The sequence below is a fragment of the Felis catus genome, chromosome A3 (genome assembly GCF_018350175.1).
Source record: "Felis catus isolate Fca126 chromosome A3, F.catus_Fca126_mat1.0, whole genome shotgun sequence".
In the NCBI taxonomy this organism is placed as follows: domain Eukaryota; kingdom Metazoa; phylum Chordata; class Mammalia; order Carnivora; family Felidae; genus Felis; species Felis catus.
The window spans coordinates 15,660,576-15,684,276 of NC_058370.1; the positions used below are offsets into that span (position 1 = coordinate 15,660,576).

Sequence of the window (23,701 nt, forward strand, 5' to 3'; positions counted from 1 at the left end):
TCCAGGCTCTGTGCTGTTAGCACAGAGCCTGACACTGGGCTCAAACTCACAAACCGCAAGATCATGACCTGAGCCCAAGTCGAACACTTAACCAACTGAGCCACCCAGGTGCCCCTATTTTTTATTAAATATTTTTTAATGTTTATTTATTTTCGTGAGAGAGATAGAGTGTGAGCAGGGGAGGGACAGAGAGAGAGGGAGACACAAAATCCCAAGCAGGGTCCAGGCTCTGAGCTGTCTGCACAGAGTCCGATGCAGGGTTCAAACTCATGAACCGTGAGATCACGACCTGAGCCAAAGTTGGACATTTAACTGACTAAGCCACCCAGGTGTCCTAAAGTCTTCCATTTCTTATCTTTGAATAATAATAGCACCTATCCATTTTGCAGCATAAATGAGATGAGGCCTATAGGACCCGAGACACAAGGCAAGGTCTTAAAAAATGCTGGTTATTATGATTATTAATAATAACAATTAGTATATGTGAAATAGAAATCCTTTCTTGAACCCAGATCCTAGTCTCCAGCACCCTCTCTCCGTCCAGACACACAGTAGGCACTTGATGAATGCTTGTGGATTATATAATCTTTCTTTTTAAAAAGATTTTATTTTTAAGTAACCTCTACACCCAACACGGGGCTCGAACTTGCAACCCGAGATCAAGTCTCACACAATCCATGGACTGAGCCAGCCAGGCACTCTGGATGACATAACCTTGACAAAGCTCTGACACAGTTCTCCTTTACCCTATCAACCCACTTGGAAGGTGGAAATCAGGGACCCATAGCTAGGGGGGAGACAGAACTTCTGGGGGACAAAATGATCTGTTTCAAGCTTCACAGCCCCAAGGGGCTCTCGGGGAATAAGGCCACCTTCTCTAACTCCCTAAGTCAGAGCCCCACCTGCAGTCCTGGAAGACATGAGACACAAGACCAAGCTAGGTGACCTGCGCAGGTGACTGAGCCTCATCTGTCCTCGTCCAAGTCTGTGTCAGGAAGGACTTGGATAAGTCACCTGAAGCAGAGTGCCTTACACATGTCAAGGGCGCAATTAAGGAAGGGATTATTACTGCTGTTGTTGTTCCTTTGTAGGCAAAACCCGGGCTGAAATCCCTCCCTAGTGGCACCTCAGTCTCCTAAATGACCCCTCCTCCCCTGGCCCCTGACTGGGGGGAGGGGGATGTCCTGGCTGTTGGGCCCAGTCTCCAGCCACCATCTCCACCCAATCGAGTCAGGAATAGAAACAACCGCCTCCGACAGCCCGCGGTCTCCCTCCCTCCCTCCCCCGGCAGCGATCGATGTGGCCTCCCCCGCGGGGGACAGAGGAAGACAGGGAAGGAGGGGCGGCGGGGCCTCCGGCAGCAGCGAGGTTCGGCGGCGCCGCTGGGACAGAGACGATCCCGGCCTGGCCAGCGGCTCCCCAGCCACGGAGCCCTCAGGGACTGAAGCACCTGGTGGGTGCCCTGGAGGGGCCTTGACAGGTAAGGGACCTCCCCTGGGGAGGGGCGTGGCCCGGGACGGGGCGGGGGCTGCACAGTGGGAGGCGAGGGTGGGGGCACTGCCCTTTCCGCTCCAGAGTCCCCTCCTTGAGACCCTCCCCCTCGCCTGGAGGGAGCGCTGTGGGGTGGCGGTGACCTGGGGTCGGTCCTGTTGGTTCATCTGTAAAATGGGATTAGAAAACCTCCCTAGCAGGGTCGGTGTAGGCATCTAACCGAGTGAAGCTGTATATAGAGCCCTGCGAAGTGACCAGCACATAGTAGTTGCTCAAAATAAGTTTGTAGAGAGAGCCTTCAATGGAAAAGCCTAGTTTCCAACCTTAACTGTGTGCCATGGACTAGCTGGGTGATGCTGAGCAAGTCATTTAATCTTTCTTACTGATATTCAGATTCTTGTTAGGGAAGGTTTGTTGAATTCATGATCTCATAATCATAGAGCAGGAAGGTGAGTTCCAGAAAGAGAAAGGGATTTGCCCACCGTTATGAAGCTATAATGGGTGATGCAGCTGGGTTAGAAGCTTCATCTTTTGACACCAGGTGCAATGGAGGAGGTGGGAGTGGAACTGCGTCCGCGTCCCAGGTGTTTACTGTGCACAGAGTATGAACCAAGGGCCGTGCTGCCCATAAACATCTTGCCATAGTTAAGCCTCATAACCTCTCAAGGGAAGTGTGATGTCCTCCAGTTTACAGATGGGGAAGCTGAAGCTCGGAACGGAGCCCCTCAAGGTCAACAGTCAGCAAATGGCAGACTCAGAATTTGAACCTAGCTCTGACCAGAAGAAATTGCAAATGATTAACATTTATTGAGCACCAACTGTGTTCCAGGGGCTTTGCACATGCATTCACAGTAAGCTTTCACCCTAAGTGCTATTGTTACTTTCCCTGTTCTATAGATAAGAGACCCAAAGCCCAGAGCAGGAGGAGACTGGCCTGAGGACGCAGAAGTGACGGAGGTAAGGACACCACCCTGATCCTGACCAGCTTAACACCAAGCCCAGGGTGAGTGAAGGGCACCCCACCTGGCTCCCTGCCAGGCAACAGGCGAGCGGCTCGATGGTGTACATTCCACCCTGGGAAGCGGGCATTGCTGATGGGATGGGGCAGATGGGATTACTGAGGATCAGGAGGCGAGTCACTAGCCATCAGTCCCAGTAGAGTTCGGAGACGTGGGCAGTGGAAGGACCCAACATCTTCTGGGGTCAACTAAGGCGAAGCACTTTCCCCATAAGCTACTTTAGTCCTCCAGCCTGCCTTGGGTAGGTGCTGTTGTCTGCATTTGGCATTGTGTAGGAAACTGAGACCTGGAGAAAAGCATCTTCCTCAAGGCCCTGGGGGGCATCAGGGATGGAGATAAACCCAGGTTTGGCTGACTCTGGGAGACAGTGAAACAGGTGGATAATTTACTGAACCCCTTCTGGGAGCCAGGCCTGATAAAGACAACAGTTCAATTAATCTTTTTAACCACACTTGGAGGTGGATCTTTTTATCTCCACTTGACCGAAGCTCAGGGAGGTGACAGGACTTGTCTCTGGTCACAGAAGACAGTGTTCCATCTGACTGACTCCAGAGATGCTTCAAATGGTCTAAGCCAACGGCTCTCAAATTTGACCATGGATCAGAGTCACCCTCCATGCTTGTTAAAACCCCAACTGCTGGACTCCATCCCCACAGTTTCTGATTCAGTAAGTCTAGAGCAGGCTGAGAATTTGCATCGTTGACAAATTCCCAGGTGGCACTGATGTTGCAAGTGCAGGGGACACACTTTGAGAACTACTGATCTCTTGGTCTAAACTGATTCTCCCAACACCCCCTTCCCCCCCAGGGATGGTCAGTATTACTATCCCCATTTTGCAGAGGAAGAGACTGAAGTTCAGAGTGCTCATGTGTCCAAGATCCCACATTAAGCCCCTGGCATATGAAAATCCAAGTTTGGAAAAGGGAGACATCCTATCTGAGCACACCCTGGGGTGCCAGGACATCCTGCCATTCAGTCACTTTCATAACCCCCCAAGATAGATCCCAGCATTTGTTCCGTGCCATTGAAATGGGAGGGGGGGGGCAGGCTCAATGATTTGGCCAAAGACCCTGAGTCGGGGGAGTGAGGGGCATTCAAACCCTAGTCTGAGATCAGAGGGCACTTACCTCCCGAGCGCCGCGCCGTCTGCACACCAGAGCTGGTGGAGGGGGCAGGAGGGTTAAACCCGGCCTTCTGGAAGGCAGGCCCGGAGACAACCCCCGCTCCACATCCCGCCCTCCCCGTGTCCACAGGCCATGGTGAGCGAGTCCCCGGGGCCCGGCGCCCGCGTGCCCTGGCGGCGGAGCGACGAGGCGCTGCGCGTGAACGTGGGCGGCGTGAGGCGGCGGCTGAGCGCACGCGCGCTGGCCCGCTTCCCGGGCACGCGGCTGGGCCGCCTGCAGGCCGCGGCGTCCGAGGAGCAGGCGCGGCGCCTGTGCGACGACTACGACGCGGCGGCGCGCGAGTTCTACTTCGACCGGCACCCGGGCTTCTTCCTGGGCCTGCTGCACTTCTACCGCACCGGCCGCCTGCACGTGCTCGACGAGCTGTGCGTCTTCGCCTTCGGCCAGGAGGCCGACTACTGGGGCCTGGGCGAGAGCGCGCTGGCCTCCTGCTGCCGCGCGCGCTACCTGGAGCGGCGCGTGGCGCGGCCGCGCGACTGGGACGAGGACAGCGACACGCCGAGCAGCGTGGACCCGTGCCCCGACGAGATCTCCGACGTGCAGCGCGAGCTGGCGCGCTACGGGGCCGCGCGCTGCGGCCGCCTGCGCCGCCGCCTCTGGCTCACCATGGAGAACCCCGGCTACTCGCTGCCCAGCAAGCTCTTCAGCTGCGTCTCCATCGGCGTGGTGCTGGCCTCCATCGCCGCCATGTGCATCCACAGCCTGCCCGAGTACCAGGCCCGCGAGGCGGCGGCCGCCGTGGCCGCGGTGGCCGCGGGTCGCGGCACGGAAGGCATGCGCGACGACCCGGTGCTGCGGCACCTGGAGTACTTCTGCATCGCCTGGTTCAGCTTCGAGGTGTCGTCGCGCCTCCTGCTGGCGCCCAGCACGCGCAACTTCTTCTGCCACCCCCTCAACCTCATCGACATCGTGTCGGTGCTCCCCTTCTACCTCACGCTGCTGGCCGGCGTGGCGCTCGGCGACCGGGGCGGCGCGGGCGGCGAGGACCTCGGTGACCTGGGCAAGGTGGTGCAGGTGTTCCGCCTCATGCGCATCTTCCGCGTGCTCAAGCTGGCGCGCCACTCCACCGGGCTGCGCTCGCTGGGCGCCACGCTCAAGGTACGGCCTCTGGGGCCCCGCGAGGAGGTGGGGGGGGTGAGGTGGGGGGGGGGCAGGCGGGGGTGACCAGAGGACGGGTTAGCAGGTGAACTTACAAGCGCGTGGTGTCCAGGCACACAGTGATCCAAGGCAACATTCTGTTCCTGTGCCAGGCACAGGGCTGGACACCAGGTGTACACGTCACATCTTTTCTGATGTTCCCAGCAGCCCTGGGAGGGCTCTTTCCTAGGGGTGAAAACTGAACACCGAGGTTTGCTTTTCTTTAAAAAAAAAAAAAAAAGAAAAGAAAAGAAAAGAAAAAGCAGGGGGTGGGGCGTCTGGGTGGCTCAGCCTGTTAAGCATTCAACTTTGGCCCAGGTCATGATCTCACTGTTAGTGAGTTCGAGCCCCATGTCAGGATCTGTGCTGACATCTCAGAGCCTGCAGCCTGCTTCAGACTCTGTCTCCCTCTCTCTCTGCCCCTCCCCCACTCACACTCTGTCTCTCAAAAATAAACATTACAATTTTTTTTAATTAAAAATATAAGACAAAGGTCACTTTTGGTCTGTCAAATATCAGATAATAAATAAGTGCAGAAATTTGCAAAGCAGAATGCTAAATGCCTTCTCCACTGAGCCTTTCCTCTGGCATTATCAGGGGGCACAGATATTGTAGGTCACCCTTGATGGGCCAAATCTAGCAGCAGCCCCAGAGCTAACACTTACTGAGTGTTAATTCTGTGCCAGTTTTACATCCATTATCGACGTTCTCAGGACAACTTCCTCAGGAAGATGCGGTTATTTATTCCCTTCCCGTAGATGAACAACCTGAGGTTGGAAGGTTGGCTTTTTAAAGCCTGGTTGCAATTTACTGAGCACCCTCCTTCTGCTGGGCCTTGCACTGGGGTGAATCACTGCCCTGGCAAGCTTAACCTTGAAGGGGTGAACTTAGCCTGGTGTGGAGAAGGAGGAAATGTGAACGGCTTGGACAGAGGCCTGGAGAGAGAACAGGATGAACGCTGGAGTGGGTGTGGGGGGGACATGGAGGGAGGGGTGTCAGTTGATGAGGTTGATGAGGTGAGAGGGACAGGGTACTGAAGGGCCATGGACTCTTGGACCAGGATTTTGAACTTTATCCCGAGTATTAGGGGATGGAGCCTGTGAGGGGTTCAAGCTGGGGCAAGTATTACTGTCACTACTTTGCAGATGTGGAAACTGAGGCTCCAGGAGGGGACAGGACTTGTCAGAGGTTCCTCAGTGAGTAAATTGCAGAGCCCAGAGAAGAACCCAGCTGTGCCTAACGCCATGACCTCCTGCTCTTTCTCCTAAAGCTCCGTGCAACCCTCCTGAGGATCCCTAGAAAACCCCTTCTACTCATGGCTTCCTAAAGCCCTTTTCATGCCCTGGAGGCAAGACAGCCAGCAAGCTGGGTACAGGCAGGGTGACGTGAGCAGAATGCTGGGGCATCAGGCATGTACGTGGGATTCAGTATCTGTCCAGGGAAGACCCCTTTGCCCCAGAACTCTGCCTTGTCTCCAGCCATGCAGGGATCCAGGGCCTGGTATCACTAGCATTTTCTGCAAGGAGGGAAAAGGATGTTGATGGAGGCTGCCAGATTCCAAGACACGGGTGTAAGTCTCCAGATGATAGCCTTGCTACTCAAAGCAAGGCCCTTGACCAGCAGCAGCTTTCTCGTTACCTGGAAACTTGCTTAGAAATGCAGAATTTCCAGCCCTACCCCAGACCCGCTCAATTGAGTTCTGCCTTTTTAACAAGATCCCAACATGATTCCTCCACACATTACAGTTTGGGACTAGGGGACTACAGTTCTAGGCTAGGAGTCTCAGCCTCAGCACTATTGATATTTGGAGGGAGATAATTCTTGGTTGTGTGTGTTGGGGGCGGGGGGATGGCTATCCTGGCATCGTAGGATGTTTACCGGCATATCCGACCTCTATCCAGTAGATGCCACTAGCACACCTGTCCAGTTGCGACAAGCAAAAATGTTTAAGGACTTTGCCATATGTCCCCTGGGGCAGATTGCCCTATTTGTGAACCACTGCTTGGCCTCCGGGTAGGCAGGTGCATTCAGGAACGTGTATCCTGTCAGCTTTCTCGAGGGGCAGAATGTATTTTTGTACTTGTCAGAAATGAGATAGACCAGTCAGAAGTACATGAAACCAATGCTTTGCATTGTGGAATACAAACTGTGGTCCCCCCTTGGTTCTGCAACTGTGGAAGAGTCACAAGCTTCTTATTCACTGGCTGGTGCCGCCAGTGCCCCCTGCATTAGAAGAAACCACTATGGCTTAGTGGGAGCCCTGGACAACAGAAGTTAGGCCTGTGTTTGCTCCCAGGGAGCTGGCTGCCTCTTGTAGATGAAAGATCTTAGTTTGGAGTCAAGGGGCCTGGGTCTTGGCACCAGCTCTACTTTGCTCTGTGACTTTGGACCTGCCCCTTCTACTCTCTGGCCTCAGTTTCCTCATATGCTCCATACCAGGTCTGTGAGCCCACCCGGCTCTGACTTGGCTTCCTGCATTCTCTTCCAGCACAGCTACCGCGAGGTGGGCATTTTACTGCTGTATCTGGCCGTGGGCGTGTCCGTGTTCTCCGGTGTGGCCTACACAGCCGAGAAGGAGGAGGACGTGGGCTTTGACACCATTCCCGCCTGCTGGTGGTGGGGCACGGTGAGCATGACCACTGTGGGCTACGGGGACGTGGTGCCCGTGACGGTGGCTGGCAAGCTAGCAGCCTCAGGCTGCATCCTCGGGGGCATCCTGGTGGTGGCGCTCCCCATCACCATCATCTTCAATAAGTTCTCTCACTTCTACCGGCGCCAGAAGGCTCTGGAGGCTGCTGTGCGCAACAGCGACCCCCGGGGGTTTGAGGATTTGCTGAGCAGTGTGGATGGGGTGTCAGAGGCGTCTCTGGAGACCTCCCGTGAGACCTCCCAGGAGGGAAGGTCTGCAGACCTGGAGGCCCAGGCCCCGAGTGCACCTCCAGACTCTCAGGTTTATTAAAGCCAGGGCTCAGTATCCTCCTTCCCACACTCCTACAGTCAGCTGAAGCAGCAGAGATCCTTCCCTGCTTACATGGTTCATGGTGGCCTCACTGCTCAGAATCACTCCCCCAGCCCTGAGAAATGGGGACTGGGTCCCTTCCGCTAAAGGCCCAGGTTAGGATGGTGTCACCCTAGGTTCTGTGAGCCTGGAGAACAGCCCAGAGACTTTTGTAAACGAACCTCCAAGCTACTGTGAAGCAGGCATGTGCTACAGAGAAAACCAAAAGGATGCTAACGGGTCATGAACACTCCCTGCCTGTCAGCCCTATCACACTCAGCCCTGTGTTGGAGGATGAGAATTGGACCCATTTCGCAGATGAGGAAACTGAGGCCCAGAGAGGTGCAATGACTCGCCCAAATGTCTCCCAGTTAGAAGTCGTGGAGCCAAGTTGGGAATCCAGACTCTTTGGTCGACCAAGCCAGTGTTCCTTCCATGCTGTCTTTCTTCTGCCCTCCTAAAGTTTGCATGTGGTTTTAGGGGGTTCATGAATCCTGAGAAGATCCTCTATCAGGGCTAGGGAAAGGCCCAGACAGAGGATTCAGATGTAGGAGCGCTGGACCTCAGCTGTGGTCCTTTTCCATGAGATTCTTTTTTTTTTTTTTTAATGTTTATTTATTTTCAAGACAATGTGAGACACAGAATACAAGCAGGGGAGGGGCAGACAGAAGGAGACACAGAATCTGAAGCGGGCTCCAGGCTCTGAGCTGTCAGCCCAGAGACCGACGCGGGGCTTGAACTCACGAACCGCGAGCTCATGACCTGAGCTGAAGTTGGACGCTCAACCGACTGAGCCACTCAGGCGCCCCCTTTCCCATGAGATTCTAACGGCAGTCGGCTCTAGGTGAGGTTTGGGAGGAAGGAAGAAGACCTGCCTTCCTAGCTGCTGTGTGAGCTTTGCTGAGCAATAGTCTTGCAGCTTCCTGCCAGGGCTGGCTTGAGATACAGACCCTGGAGGGGCCCCTGCCTGTGGCCTGAGGTCTAGACCCAGCTCTGCTAGGACACAGTGTGGGAGGTGGACGCCCCATCTCCAGGTCCCAGCCCACCTGTCACAAGGTCACAGTCTGTGCCCCGGAGGGAGATGAAAGCCAAATTCAGCAGGGAGTCACCGATTTAAAGCCAGCTCAGCTCTGAGAGGTTGGTGGCAAGAAGCTGCTATGCATGGACACCTGTGACCCCCCCCCCCCGCTGTCCCCAGTCTGACTGTGGCAGTTCCCTTCTTTGCGCCGCTAGGCCTCCAACCCTTCCTTGAGTTACCGTCCAGGCAGACGCTTGAGACCTCTGCTTCTTTTGACCCGCTCCAGCCCTTCATCCTTGCCGAGGACTTACCCTTCTACTCACCTGCTGAATCCTTCTTACTTACTGAGACGTTGGGAGGGAAGACTCCCGTAGCCCCATTTACATACTGTTTCTAGAACACTCATCACCGTACTGTCTTTGGCTGGCCACGGCTCTGTGCGCCGCCACCCCCCACATGCTGCACTTCAACACAGAAGACGTGTGGTGGAACCCAGGCTTGGTGGGGAGTAGGTGCTTAGTGAATACCTAATGAATACCTACTGATGGATCAGCCAGTTCGAACAGCACACTGTGTGTCAGGCGCCGGGAAGGAAGAGGAAATGACCAGAGAGGCCTTGCCCTTGAAAGGGTATGGACAGGACCGAACAGCATGTCCTTTGGTCCTGCCCCTGGTTCCTCCTTACTTTACGAGGCTTTTATGGCCATTTCTCTGTAGATTCTTCATTCACACATTCAACAAATATCATTGGAAGACTCACAAGCCGGGGCTTCATGTGTGGCCTGCAGAGGCGTTTTATTTAGCTGAACAGTACTTTTAGTATATTTTTTTCATTCAAATGCCTTTGAGTGAGGCATGTACTTTCCAGTTCCCCATAGCGTCTCCCCCGAAACACACACACACACACACACACACACACACACACACACTACTGTGGTAGTCCCGCTGCTTCTCAGATTTACTTGCCACACCTGTCCTCCGATTCATTGACTGCTAGGTTCAAGAGATATAACGGGGAACCAAATATATATATATATATATATATATATATATATATATATATATATATATATTCAAGAAGCTTACAGACTAGTGAGGGAGATGGATTTTAATCCAGTAATCACAGAGATGTGTAACAGTGAGCTGTATACTGAGTCCAGGAACTCCAGGCACACATGTAGCAGGGACCGTTAACGGGGGTCAGAGAAGACTTTCTTGAGGGTGACCATACAGATGAATCGTTAATTAGGCAGCGGGGGTTCCGGGAAGCATTTCCAAGCACAGGGCACAGCCACGGGCAGGCCTTGGGTATGACGTGGTAGGCCCCCGCGTATGGTTGGAACCCAAGTCTCCAGCCTGAGCAGAGACTGGAGCGGCGCCCGACCCCCCGCGTCCATACCAGCCCTCCCGCAGGCTCACCCCCGTATGCACCGCCCTTCCTGAACCGCTGAACGTGTCAAAGAGCCAGGTAGCTTCCAGACTTTCTCATCCCACAGACAAGTCCCTAAAGCCGGTATGGAGAAAGCTCCGGGGTGAACTGACCAGCCTGCGTCCCTCCCCAGGTGTGTGTCATCCTGGCAGAAAAGCAACAACTCACTGTCACTCCTACTCCTGTGTGTCTGTGAAAACTATTATGCAAATAAAGAGGCGGGGCGCAGGGACCTGTTTCTGCCTGTACTGGAGCTGACTGCCCGGGTGTGTGTGCTGAGTGAATGGGGAGGGTGGGGAGGCTCGTGGAGTGACTCCTTCCACGTCCTCTGGTTCCAGTCTCGAGTTTGGCACAGGACACAAGGGACAGGAATCCGGTGGGAACTAACTTGGTCAAAAAGAGTAACGCATTATAAATAAGTGATGAGCAACCATCACAATTATAGTCCTTTGGTTACAAGCAACAGAAACGGACTCTCTTAAGGAAAAAAAAAATTTATTGGAAGGTGTATTCCTTTCCTGTTGATGGCATAAAACAATAGAAATTTGTTCTCTGACAGTCTGGAGGCCAGAAATCTAAAATCAAGGTGTCAGCAGGGCTGCGCTCTGAGGCTCCAGGGGCGAATCTTCTTACCTCTCCCAGCTTCAAGTGGCTGCCAGTGTTCTAGGCTTGTGGCTGCATCCCTCCATTCTCTGCCTCTGCCCTGATGTCACCTTTCCCTCCTGCGTGTGGGAGTCTCCCAGTGCTCCTCTCATAAGGACTTGTGTGATGGCATGTAGGCCCCCCCTACCCGAGCTAATCTAAGATGATTTCAAGACCCTTAGCCTAATCACATCTGCAGAAAGACCCTTTTCCCGAATAAGGTAACATTTACAGGTTCCAGAGAATAGGACTTGGATGTATCTTCAGAACCACCATTCTGCGCACTACAGAAGGGTACCAGTGATGCTCACCTGTCAAAGGAAAAGCTGGCTGGCCAGGCCTCAGGACACGCAGGAATGAGGGGAACTCTGGGGACCTCAGTGGTGGGACCCATGAGCCTTCTGCCTACGGCACTGCCAGCTAAATGCTCAGCCTTCAGTGGCCTTCCTCCCCTGTGTCAATCCGCGCCCAGTTCCGATCCCAGCCTGCCTTGAGTCCCACGCCTCTCCCTTGGTGGAAGGGGGCAGGGCACCTGGGCCACGTGGGATGGAAGAAAGGTAGTTACCCAAAAGAAAAGGCCATGTGACGTCACCAAAATAAAGGGGAGGGATGTTAGGCAAAAAGAGCAGGTAGTCCACAACCCTTGGCTACCCAGCACATTATATGCTCACATCTTCTCTCCATAAGCACAGTCTAAAAAAGTGTTTGTAACATAAGGAAACTATCTTGTATATAACGGAAAACACACTTGGTGTGTTTGGGCTCTATTAATGTGATTTAATCAGTGTAGTGGATCAGTTTGATGTCTTGTGGGATAGGACAAAGTCAGAGATCTAATCAAATCTTTCCAGTGTAGAACTGGTGAACCAAAGTGTCCCTGAGTCAAACAGTAGAGGAAAACTGTTCTCTCTTCCAACTATTAGCAAAAGGCTTCCAGTGGTTTGTGTTTCTTGGAATAGAAAATGAAACCAATAGATGCATATTAGCTCCAGAGATTGTAAGGAATACATATCTAACACAGCAGTTAAAATTGGAGTTGTCACTTCATTAAAATCATCCACGGCCATTTTCCAAGATCCATCTAATTTTACACCAGCCAAACAGGGGAAACTAATGGTGTTTTGATGGGAGTCATCACCCTGCAGGGTCTTTATTGGAGGTACTAATCTCTGCAGCCTCCCCCAAGATGCGGTACCACTCTGAGTTTTCCATTTCAAAATAGTCATTGGATTCTATTGGCCTTTTATATTATAATGGCCTCCCTGGGTCAGGGAGCCAACGTGGGGATCTTTTCCAGCTGTCACTCAGAAACTGGAGATCTAGCCCTCCAGTGACATGGACAAGGGCCAAAATCTGACTTTTCACATGATGGGTGGACCTACAGTGGTACTCTCAGACCCAGAAAATTGGCATTGATTCAAAGTCTTCATCCAATGCCTCCTGAAAGGTTTGAGTATTTCCCTTTCTTCTCCCAGTTCCCCCGGTGAATGACCACAGGCGTTTTTGGAGAAAGCAAGACAAATGTTGCCATTACACTCGTGTGGTAGTATAGCGGACATGCTTCCCAAGGGCAAGTAGCATATCCTTCATTCAAGGGGCTTTAGATCAATAAATGAACTCAAGCCTAGGTGTTAGGTGATGGTTGCAGTGACGTAAGTTAGGACTTTTTTTTTTTTTTTTGCCAGGACTAGGTTTTGTTTTGCTTTGCTTTGTTTTGCTTTGTTTCTTATGTTTTATTCATTACTCAAATCAAGTAAGACCGGTGGTCACCTTTACCTCTTCAGGGCCCTCTAGCAGAGATCCTGCCTCATTCAGAACCTACTGAATATTATGACGACCACTTCACTTCGTTTCTGAGGCACTTCAATGCCACCCCCGGCCTCCCACACGTCTCCATTCTCCCTCCCGTCTGAGGTCAGTGAACCCATTTCACTGCAGTTGCAGCCCCACCACCAAGCTCTCCTGATGTAGACTTTCCTCAAAGCAAAGGTGAAGTGTTCTGGGTTCAGTGAAGGCCATAGAGATATTAATGGGAAGGAAGCACAAAATAAATCCAGTCTTCAGAAACTTTTGAATCCTTTCCTCTACGTGATGCCCAGGGGTTTCGGGCCTTTATATTGCATTTCACGTGGGCCAGCATTCGGTCCAAGTTTGCTTTAGCCAACCCATCAATGGTCAGAACGCGGCCAGCTCCTGGAGCTAGCACAGAGAATGCCGGATCCCTGACCCGTGCGTCCCTACCAAGGAGACCAGCCTGGTCCCACATTACATTTCCCCTCCCCTCATCAAGCACCACAAAAATCCATTCTCACAAATATTGCCCAGATTTCCACTGGTATCAGTGAACAGATTTTTGCAGTTCTGTATGTGTCCAAGATTCTTTCCTACTCAGTCTGTTTTTCACACTCCAGGCCAAAACTCATCCCCACCATCCCGGGAGCTTGGGAGCTTTCTCCACAAGGAAGGTGGGGACTGCTTCCACCCAGTGTTTGAGATCGCCTTGGATTTCTCCCACATTCTCTTGCGTGGCTGTTCTGCTGGTCATAAGCCACACATAAAAGTGTAGCCGGCCTGTCAAATCAGCAACCGGCATAATCAGTTACCAACTTTGGTTTTTGGAGATCTCAGCCCTATTGCAGGTCATGAAGTTCTTTTCACTGTGGTCATAGAAATGTTCTATGACCGCCACCCCCAAATTATATTTCGGCTTGCTTTGTTGAGTTTCCGTTTACATTATTCTATGCAGTTAGAAACAAAACATTCTATCCCACAGCCTGGGCATTTCTCATCTCAAAATTGAACCGTGACAGAAGCTATCCTTTCTCTGAGAGCCACATTCTCGGTGGTCAAATGATACCAAGTAGTACAGGAAACAACCCTTTCCTGCTGTATATACTGTGGGCTGCTCTTCAGGACCAGAGCAACAGCAGCAACTTCCCACTGTTTTGCCCCAGGAAAGCCCAACTGTTTTTAATACCCCACACTTCCTGGAGGACATGTGAACTATGACTCCATTCTTCTTCCAATTTCTCTGTCAGAAGACTTGGGCTGCAAACAAGTTAATCCAACTCTGGGCAACTTAAGCAAAAAATGGGTGCATTGGATAGATACCAGTTGGAATCAAAGTAAAATTAAACAACCAGGCTTTGGGGGGGGGGGCGCCTGGGTGGCTCAGTCGGTTAAGCATCCGACTTCAGCTCAGGTCATGATCTTGCAGTTCATGAGTTCGAGCCTCACGTCGGGCTCTGTGCTGATAGCTGAGCCTGGAGCCTGCTTCGGATTCTGTGTCTCCCTCTCTCTCTGCCCCTCCCCTGGTCGTGCTCTGTCTCTCTCTCTCTCTCTCTTAAAAAATGAATAAACATTAAAAAAAAAAAAAAACCCAACCAGGCTTTGAGAAAAAGATAGGAATGAGGGCAATATGGGGATGGAGGTACTTAGAGCCCACGAATCACCTTTTTCGGGTGTTGCCATTAAAATGCTTGGGTGACAGCACTCTGCTCTAGCTAAAACTTCCCGGAGAACTGGGTCTCCCTGGACTAGTTTGGGTCACATGCCCACCCCACGGCTGAGGGAATGGAGGAACTCCCACTGACAGTCTCCCCAGGACACAGATGGTGGGGGCGTAGTTTCCTGAAGAAAACGTGGGGTGCCTTCATTAAAAACGAGGGAAAGGGATCCTGAGTGGGCAAAACGAACAAATATTTATTATAATACCACTGATGGGAATGGTAGATAGGTGGCTTGGCTTCAGCAACAACAGAAACCAGGAATAAGAGAGAAAGACAGACATTGAATCTGTACGACACGGCAGACAACAGGGTCACCAATATCTCTCTCAGTTCCACATCTTGTGGTGCCTCCACCAGAGAACTCTTTCCCAGTTCTAGGTTGAAAACTGTGTCAGAGATGACTGGCCCAGTTCTGGATGAGGTTGCTGGGTCACTCCACTGTGGCAAAGGGTTGGGTCTATGAGAACACAGCAGCCACCATGTGAACCCCTGGCTGGCGTGGGAGTCGAGCAGTTTCTAAAAGGACAGATCCCATAGTTATCCCCCTTACAGTCTTGCCCTCTTGGGCCTTAGTTTCATGTTCTGTAAAATGGAGAGATGATGTCCAGAGATGTTCAGGAGTAACCGGGGCACTAGCCTGGAGGGTACATAGGAAAGCTCAGGTCATTTGGGGCTCCGGGATGTGATGTCTGTGGTAGTTTCTCCCTGTTTCCAATGACCTGGGGGTGCAGACTTCCCTGGTTAGTGAGACACAATGTTCCTCAAGGAGGATCCAATTTAAGATCTTCCCCCTCCCCAGCCCCATGTTATAGATCAAAAAACAGAGACCCGGGGAGGTCCAAGGTCATACCTGAGTCTCTCTGTGAGGAGAAGAGATTTTTGGCTTAAATAAGGCCAAGAGGAGTGTTCCTATTGGAGAAAGGGGATGGAAGGGAATCTGGTTGCCTCCTAAGGTACTTCTTGAGGCTCCCAAGAGTGAAGGTGACCTGTCAACTAATAAAAATAACCACTCATCACTTACCTGTGGCACTCTAGTTTACAGCATGATTTCATGTCCCTTATCCGCTACTTCTCACAACAGCCCTATAAGGCAAAGCCAACAATGAAATAGAATAATGTTTTTGGACAGCTGAGGAAACTGGCCCACCGTCAGATGATCAGAAAGCAGTGCATCAGGGATTCAAGCTCAGGCCACCTAATATGGGGCTGTACTCAACTGGGCACCACAGCTCACTGTTCTCACTCTCTTTGGCAAACTTAACTCGCTGGGTGCCATTGAAGGAAGTGGTTTTGAAGTGTGGGTCTTCATGCTCTGGACGTGGCCTTCAGGTGCTGGCTGGGATGGTCCTTGATGACTGCCAGATCTCATATTCCAGGCCAGCCAGGCCCTGTGCCTGAGTGTGGAAGGAATTCTCCGGGAAATTTAGTAAGTTGAGACACTAACCTCATAAGGCAGGAGCTTTTGAGATGAAAGGGACAGTGTCTTTCAGAATCTTGTCTGCTAGAAAAGAAGACAAGGTCATATGTACACTGGTGATTAACCTGTTCAAATGGAGTGGGTTCAGAACCTTCAGGAAATTCATGAGCTGAAGGGGAGGAACGGCACACACCTTGCTCCCAGAGTCAGACCTGGGTTCTGACATTGGCCCTGCCGCTTACCAGGTACATGACCCTGGACCGGATCTTTGATCTCCAAGAAGCGTGTCTCAAGGTCGACCTCCAACCTCTGTCAGGCTGGTATCCAAAGCCCTCCCTGCTCCACCTTTTCCTGTCTTCTTGAATGGGTAAGGAAGCGTTCAGTTACAAGTGACAGAAATCCAACACCGTGGCGTAAGTTCAGGTGGATCCAGAGGTTCCACAGAAGTCATCAGGTCTCCTCCCCTGCTGCTGTCCTAGCTCTGCATTCCTGTGTTGGCTTCAGTCTTAGGGAGTTACCGGAATTACTTGAATAGGATGGGAGAACACGAGTGATACCACATGGTGAGGAGGAAAGAACATGGGCCCTGAGGCCAGATGGACTTGTACTTGAATCTCTGCTACCAACAAGCTGTGTGATCTTGGTTGTGTTTCTTGCCTCTCTCAGCCTGTTCCTTCACTTGTCTTGATATAATGACCCCGACACCTCAGAGTGTTGATGTCAAGTTCAAGTGAGGTAACCTATGTGAAAACGCCTGGCACAATAAATGCTAGGAAGAAAATAAAAAACACATATGAAGGAAACGTAAATCCAGCAGCGCTCTGGTTTTCTTTGAGAATGGTAGAGCAACTTCGAGAAGAGGCTGCTGGGAAGGGAAGTAGTCTGCATGGGTAGAGATCACAAACCAGACGCATTCTTGTACTTGAAGCCACAGTTGGGGTCTCAGAATGAGTAGTGGGGTCAAGAAGTCTGGGGTGGAATCCAGACCCGACATGGCCAAACCTCGGGCCTCAGTTGCACTGTCTGTAAGGCAGGAAGCGGGCTGAGAGTAAGCATCTCTTACATTGCACAGGGTGGGGTGGTTTCCCTCCGATGCTTCAGTCTCATCAGGAATGACACCCCTTCCCATGGACCACAAGGCCCCACCTGCTCATCTTCACTCACCCCTCTGATGTCACTGCCACCTACTCTGTTCTTTGTTCACCGTTCCAGGCAGGGCGGCCATCCTTCTAACAAATCAAACTTCTGTCCTGGCCTCAGGGCCTTTGTTCTTGATGCTCCTTCAGCATGGAATGTCCACCATCCATGGGCTCTGCCTGGCTGGCTTCTTCCTGTCATTCAGGTCTCACTTCAAAAGCCATCTCTTCAGAAAACCTGCCTGGATCACTCTACATAAAGGTGTCTCTGGGGCGCCTGGGTGGCTCAGTTGGTTGAGCGTCTGACTTCAGCTCAGGTCGTGGTCTTGCAGTTTGTGAGTTCAAGCCCCGCGTTGGGCTCTGTGCTGACAGCTCAGAGCCTGGAGCCTGCTTCAGATTCTGTATCGCCCTCTCTCTCAAAAATAAATATTTTTTAAAAATTAAAAAAAAAGCTGTCTCTCTCTTCATCTTCGTGCATGCACATGTGCAAACACACACACGTACACACACACACACTCACATATCGCTCACAATCTCATTACTGTTTTACTTTCCTTATGGCACTTCATCCTCCTCTGAATGATGGTTTATTTATTTACACGTGACACAGACTCGCCGTGAATATGTGTTACAAGTGCACTAGTGACTCAACTATTGCCGGCATCGGTGCCGCGGATGATGTGGTTTTCTGAAATGGAGACCAGCTCTTGGGAAAGCTCCACACAAAACAAACCGCAAGTGTCCCTTCATTCCACATAGTTCATTCTTGGAAAATTAATAGTGAAACCTTGCACAAAGTACTTTGTGTCTAGAGGTCAATGAGGTTTGGTTTTGAATGAGGTGTTGATAAACAAGTTTCTCACCAACAGAAATGTCCAGTGGGGTTTGATGCTGTGCAGGACTGCCCAGAATGCACTGCAGGACACCTAGCATCCCTGCCTCTGCCCATTAAATGCTGACCGGATCCTGTGGTCATGGTCACAACAAAACCATTCTGAAGCATTTCCAGAACACTCCCTAGTGGTCAGTACCGCACACTATTAGAATCCCCTATCTATAGAAAGGGCGTAGCACTAGGGGCGCCTGGACGGCTCAGTCGGCTAAGCGTCCGACGCTTGGTTTCGGCTTAGGTCACGATCTCACAGTTCATGAGTTCGGGCTCCACGTTGGGCTCTGCACTGGCAGTACGGAGCCTGCTTGGGATTCTCCTCCTCTCCCAAGCTCTCTGCCCCTCCCCCACTTGCTCATACGTGCATGCTCGCTCGCTCTCTCTCAGAATGTAAATAAACTTAAAAAAAAAAAGCGTCTAGTACTAAATACCTCAGAGTCTGTGCAAAAAGATGAAACAACCTGAAAGGCTCGGCAGTGTGTCTGATGTCTAGTAAGTGCTTAGTAAACGGGAATTTACTTCATCTCTTCTTTCCACCTTCTGGCCACAGGTTCTGAGTCTGAGCAACAGGGAACACCTGTCATCAAACCCTGGCAACAGGAAGGAAGACACTGACTCTTTCAGGGAATAAGGGGAGTAAAATTAGGCAACAAGAGACACCCATCACCCCCACTCCCAGAGGGCTGACAGAATAGCGTGATGTTATGCAGAGAGACTGTGGAACTATTATATTAAACACTGTAGAGCAATTTGACTCAAGAGACCCATACTCACTTTTTGGTGTAACTCCGTTCCTTCCCTGCTTTGGTATAAACTTTGAGACTGAGAAAACCTGGGGTGGGGCGGGCTAGCGACGTATTTCTGGACGAGGATGGGCCACAGAAGGACAGCTCCGCTCTGAATGCTGGGCTGTGCCTGGCCCAGTTCCATGCAACAACAGAGATGAAGGATGTCATGGTGACCTTACATCCAGACTCTCACACCAGACCCTCTGCATAGGCCGGTCACTCTGCCCAGGAGGTCTTCGATCCCTCACTTCTTGCCCTTCCTTGACCTGGCCATCTCTTGCCTATTTCAAGTTCAAGATGCACGATTTCCAGAAAAGCTTCCTTGGACACCCCAGCAGAATTGACTGTCATTCTCTCCTCCTGTGTCCATGGTCGGTGAACTTCTTTCCACTATGGTATTTCCATATGCACTTGACTGACTCCCCATCTGGTCTGCAAGAACTATGTCTGGTTTATCTTTATCTCCCTGACGACTAGCTCAGACTGGGCACACAGTCGGCATTTACTCCCTACCCTACCTACTTCTCCCCCAGCTTTGGATTCTAAAATAAACATACGACACAGTCAGTGTCGCAGAGGTTCCCAACACCATTATCCAGGCTACAGAGGGAGGATCTCATTTTTAAAAAGAAGAAAGTCTTGTGTTCCAAAGGACAGTTTATTTAAAACAAAGGTGACAATGTGTAGGAAGTAGGAAAAACAACAATTCTAACATAAAAGCACACAGGAAGCACCTCAAATTAAAAAAGGTGCAGGGGAGGAAGCTATGTTTCATACATATACAAACTGCTGACCTCAATTGATTATTTACATCCAAACTTTATAAAATAGCATTTCAAGTCAGCACTTAAGCCAGTGTTATTAGTTTTTATTACAAAAAGTTAAAGCTACAAACTTCACATTTTTAAGTTGTACATCTGCAACAGCATTTAAGCTTTTTCCAAGTTGGTTCGAGTGCAAGCTGGTAGAGGAGATTTTTTTTTTTCCCCAGACACAAAAAAGAACATGGAGTCCAAATACAATGAATATAATCCTGATGAAAACACAGAGTGCATTAGAAAGGATGGGGTGGGAGGCTGAGGACTGGGAAGAAACAATTTTCCAGGAAATAAGGAGCTACAGTCTTTAGAGGCAATGTGGTGTGCTAGAAAGGGCACTGGAATAAGAATCAGAAAACCTGCATTTGAATCCTAGCTCCACCATATTTTAGCTGCATGACCTTGAGCTTAAAAGACTTCACCTCTCTGAGTCTCAGTTTCCTTATCTGTAAAAAGAGGACAGTAATACCTATACCTCCCGGAGCTATTAAGTTTTAACAGATATAAGGCTATTCAGATTATCTATTTTCTTCTTGAATGAGCTTTGGTGTTTTGTATCTTTCAAGGAATTCGCCCATTTTATTTAAGTTACTGAATTTATTAGCATAAAATTGTTCATGATATTGTTCTTAGCCTTTTAATATCTGTAGGAGCTTACTGATGCCACCTCTCTCATTCCTGATATTGGTAAGAGCTACTGAGTTTTAAATGGCATAATAAATCTCTGGCATCTGACAGGTGCTAAAGAAATGTTTCCTGGATCAGAATACACAGTCTCAAGGAGTCAAGCTATAGCTCTCCAGTGGCTTCAGAATTTTGGTTCTATCTATCTATCTATCTATCTATCTATCCATCCAGTCACTCATCAGCCAGCCCCCAGCCAGCCAGTCAGCCAAACATTCATCCATCCATCCATCCATCCATCCATCCATCCATCCATCCATCCAGTTGGTGACTGGGAGAAGGGACAAAGAAAAAAGGAAAAGAGAAATTTCTTCATAATTACTGATGAGGAAGCAATCAAGATATTCTTGGAGAATTTGAGATTTTTAAATCTCAAATATCAATCTTTTTAGGCTACAACTAGGTGAGGGTCCTTGTTTCTTAAAAGTAGAGAATAGGCGAGGTGCAGAGTCCCTGGAAACTTGAGTCAAAAATGCTGAGGCAATTACTGAAGCTCGGGACTCAATGAAAGCAAGCTGACCTAGCCTGAAGTTGGTATTCAAGGGGAAAAAATGACTGGGACTTGCTCCTCTGGCTTTCCGTCACTAGAAAACAAATACACCTTGTCGGGAAATGTATGTGGTCCAAAGAAATTGACTTCTCGCCAAAGGGTTCTGTCTCGCTAGACTGGTGAGCAGTGTTCTTTGTTGGACGAGCATGGTGGGTGCACACATGCCTGAAAGAAAATAAACTACGGATCAAGATTCATGACCCAAGAATATTTACGGGGAAAAACGAAAACCTTCTTTTACTTGGATCTAGCTTAGGAAGGAAGAAATGGGCATTCCTCTCCTGTCTGGCCAAGTGCAAAGTCCTTTCTAAAGAGAAAGAGGCTGAGGCAGGCCTGTTCGTTAGCACAGCAGATGGTGTGGGGGAATGCACGCTCCGTGCTGTGGTTGGTGAGACTCACTTGGCTGTCAGACTTGACTACTAACTCAGCTGTTTCCCAGCCTAAAAATGCCAGTGAGAGTTATTTATTCTGTGCGAGAAAGGTGGTCACTTCGTTTTAAAGATTTGTGACTTTCTTTTTCCCTGTAAATATTGGTCTCACATGGTGATGCTATGAATCCTGATTCAGCCACTTACTAGCTGTACTGCCCTGGGAAAGAACTTTTTTTCTGTCTGAACTTGCTCCTTCATCTATGAAGTGGAGATAAAGTACTTAACATATGGGGTTATCCTGAAGTTTGGATCTCACATATATAAAAAGCCCACCTAGCTCAGTGCCTGGTGTATACTAAGTGGTCAATGAATATTAGCTGCCATCGATTATTCTAGCGGGATCCTCTAGTCGTCCTCTGTTCTCTGTATCTAACACATAACTGCCTAACTGGCCAAACCCTGCAGATCAACCACTGCCTCTTACATTTTTAAAAACTTGCTTTAATTGCAAAGAACAGAATCTGGCCAGAGAAGAGGAACATTCCCTGCCTTTCCATTGATTCCCAGGTTTGGGAAGCAAAAGCAATTATGGAGTCGAATTACACTATCCTTAGGTGCAACCCAGTCAGTGCTCTCCCAGCAGGGGCGCGGGGAGGGGGGGGGAGGGGGGATAATTAAAAATGAGCAGACATTTGCCTTTCCTCACTGTCTACTCTTTGCTGTGTGATGACAGAACATGTGGCCTTGAGCCCATGCTGCAGAGGGATGGCCAGTGCTGTTCTGTGAAGCCCTCTGATCTTAGGCCCAAAATTGCCCACATGGTGCCTCTTACTGGCCAGCAGGCGCTGCAGGGCTCCGGAAGGGCCGAGATTCAACCATCAGGCTCCCCCTGGGGGTCTCAGAGCCAGTAGCCCTCTGAAGGGACCAAGCAAGACCAAGTCTGCCTTGTAGGCCTCTTGGGGAAACTTTACCAAAACTGACACAGGTTTCTCCCCTTGGACGGGGCTGCTTGGATCAGGGCCCAGGGGTGAGGAGCTCTGGTCTAGTCTCAGCTCTTCAGCTTGCTTTGTGATCTTGTCACCATATCACTTCCCCTCTCCAAGCCTCATTCGGGCCAGAAAATGCCTATGGTCCCTTCCAGTTGTGGCATTCTGTGGGCCCAGATGGAGCCTCCTGGAGAACAGATCTTAGTCTGATATTCAGGTATCCTTTCCAGACCCCTCAGCAGTAAAGTAAAAAAAGAAAACAGTCACATATTGGAATATGATCACCAAAAGCAATGCCATCTACCCATGTCTGTAAGGAATGCAGAGCAAAATGCATGCCCCTGTGCGATCTTCACATGATCAATGAGAAGTCCGAAGACACCTTCTCTTCTGTGGCCTGCACACAGCCCCGTGTTTGCTGAGAGGACCTGGCAGGCCCATTCCTGCACGGGGTCACGTCTCCTCTTAAGGCACTGGGCAGTATCTGTGCTGTGACTTTAGGCGGTCGGGAGAGTGGAAATGGATGAAAGGCATTGAAGCCACAAGGGGCAGTTTACAAAGAGGGTGCCAGGCTTCTCCTGGGACTCAAAAAGTAAACACAAACTCTCAAGGCTTTCCTGTGGACATGGTCAGTGGCTCCAGAAGCCAGAGATGACCCACCCAAGGCTCAAACCATGGGGAGAGAACTGGCCCAAACCTAATTTTTAATTGCAGCCCTGCAAAAGGGTGAGGTTGGCCCCTGGGAGCTGAGTGACCCCAACAGCCTCCCGCTGTCCCCTGCCCTCGTGTCCCACAGTACCATAATCTTACAGAAAAGAGGCCAACTGTTTAAAACTGTACCTGTACAGAGATGCCACCACCACACTCAGTGGGGAATCCAGTTATAATTTATATATATGTGCATATTTATATATTTTTTAAAAGTTTTCCAGAAAGAACAATTGAAAGCTATTGGAAGAAGAAAAACAAGACAACATGTAACATTTTCCCAGCTATCACTCATCTAGGAGTCTCTGTTCCTGGGGTTAAAAACTGAGTTTAAAAGCGCTGATATGAATCCTTTGAAATAATATAACTGATCGATTTAAATACATACACAAGATGGCGCGCTGACGGCAGGCAGCCCTTCCCACTGGTGCACTTCCTGAGTTCACGGAGGCGAAGGTGCCGTGGAAAAATGACGGGGCGGAAGTGTTGGCTGACAAGCCTGAGTGGCGAGCAGCCAGGGTTCACCGAAGGCCTGGTGCGCAGGCCGGGGTCCTCCTGGCCGGGCCTTCTCAGAAGTTCTGCTGCCGCCGCTTCTTAGCCTCGATGGCATCCAGGATTGGCTGCCTCTTGGACTGGTACTTCTGCCGGATCTCTTCGATCTCTTGCTCCATCATGGGGTCGAGGGCCAGGAGCCTCTTCTGAAGGTCCTCTACTGTCCAACTCTTAAGCTAGAAGAAGTGGAGCGTACAGTCACGACAAAGCCAACGTCAGCACAGAATAGCCGAGAAGCCCAGCCTTTCCGGTCACCCAGAAGGGAAGGGTTTGTGGTCAGACCAAGTTGGAGGGGGTGCAGTGGCTGGAAAGGGACAATTCATTCATAAATAGCATGCCACCAGGCTTTTTGGAGATAATTTATCCCTGGACAAG

General features: G+C 50.5%; 2 protein-coding genes across 9 annotated transcripts in view; one reads left to right on the forward strand and one right to left on the reverse strand.

The window, feature by feature from the left end:
- The first annotated feature begins 983 nt into the window (after positions 1 to 983).
- Positions 984 to 19,155, forward strand: KCNS1 (potassium voltage-gated channel modifier subfamily S member 1). Of its 3 annotated transcripts, none has more exons than XM_045053557.1 (5): positions 984 to 1,480; positions 2,389 to 2,448; positions 3,764 to 4,792; positions 7,320 to 7,457; positions 18,420 to 19,155. In XM_045053557.1, the coding sequence occupies exons 3-5, from the start codon at positions 3,767 to 3,769 to the stop codon at positions 18,498 to 18,500; spliced, it is 1,245 nt and encodes a 414-aa protein (XP_044909492.1). In that variant the 5' UTR covers positions 984 to 1,480; positions 2,389 to 2,448; positions 3,764 to 3,766; the 3' UTR covers positions 18,501 to 19,155. The 3 variants fall into 3 exon arrangements, with proteins under 3 accessions (XP_044909492.1, XP_044909491.1, XP_023106976.1); XM_045053556.1 differs by lacking the exon at positions 18,420 to 19,155 and adding an exon at positions 12,703 to 14,137 and having other exon boundaries at positions 985 to 1,480; XM_023251208.2 differs by lacking the exon at positions 18,420 to 19,155 and having other exon boundaries at positions 990 to 1,480; positions 7,320 to 8,523.
- Positions 19,156 to 19,296: 141 nt separating this feature from the next.
- Positions 19,297 to 23,701, reverse strand: part of STK4 (serine/threonine kinase 4) — a 92,317-nt gene continuing 87,912 nt past the window's right edge. For all 6 annotated transcript variants that reach the window (XM_003983444.6, XM_045053562.1, XM_045053558.1 and 3 more), the window contains one exon: positions 19,297 to 23,502. In XM_003983444.6, the coding sequence (XP_003983493.1) occupies positions 23,344 to 23,502 (159 nt within the window). In that variant the 3' untranslated portion in view covers positions 19,297 to 23,343. The remainder of the gene's footprint in view (positions 23,503 to 23,701) is intronic.

Coding starts and splice junctions, on each gene's coding strand:
- KCNS1 (XM_023251208.2), top strand. CDS start 3,767: ATGGTGAGCGAGTCCCCGGGGCCCGGCGCCCGCGTGCCCTGGCGGCGG. Junction 4,793..7,319: donor CGCTGGGCGCCACGCTCAAG/GTACGGCCTCTG, acceptor ATTCTCTTCCAG/CACAGCTACCGCGAGGTGGG.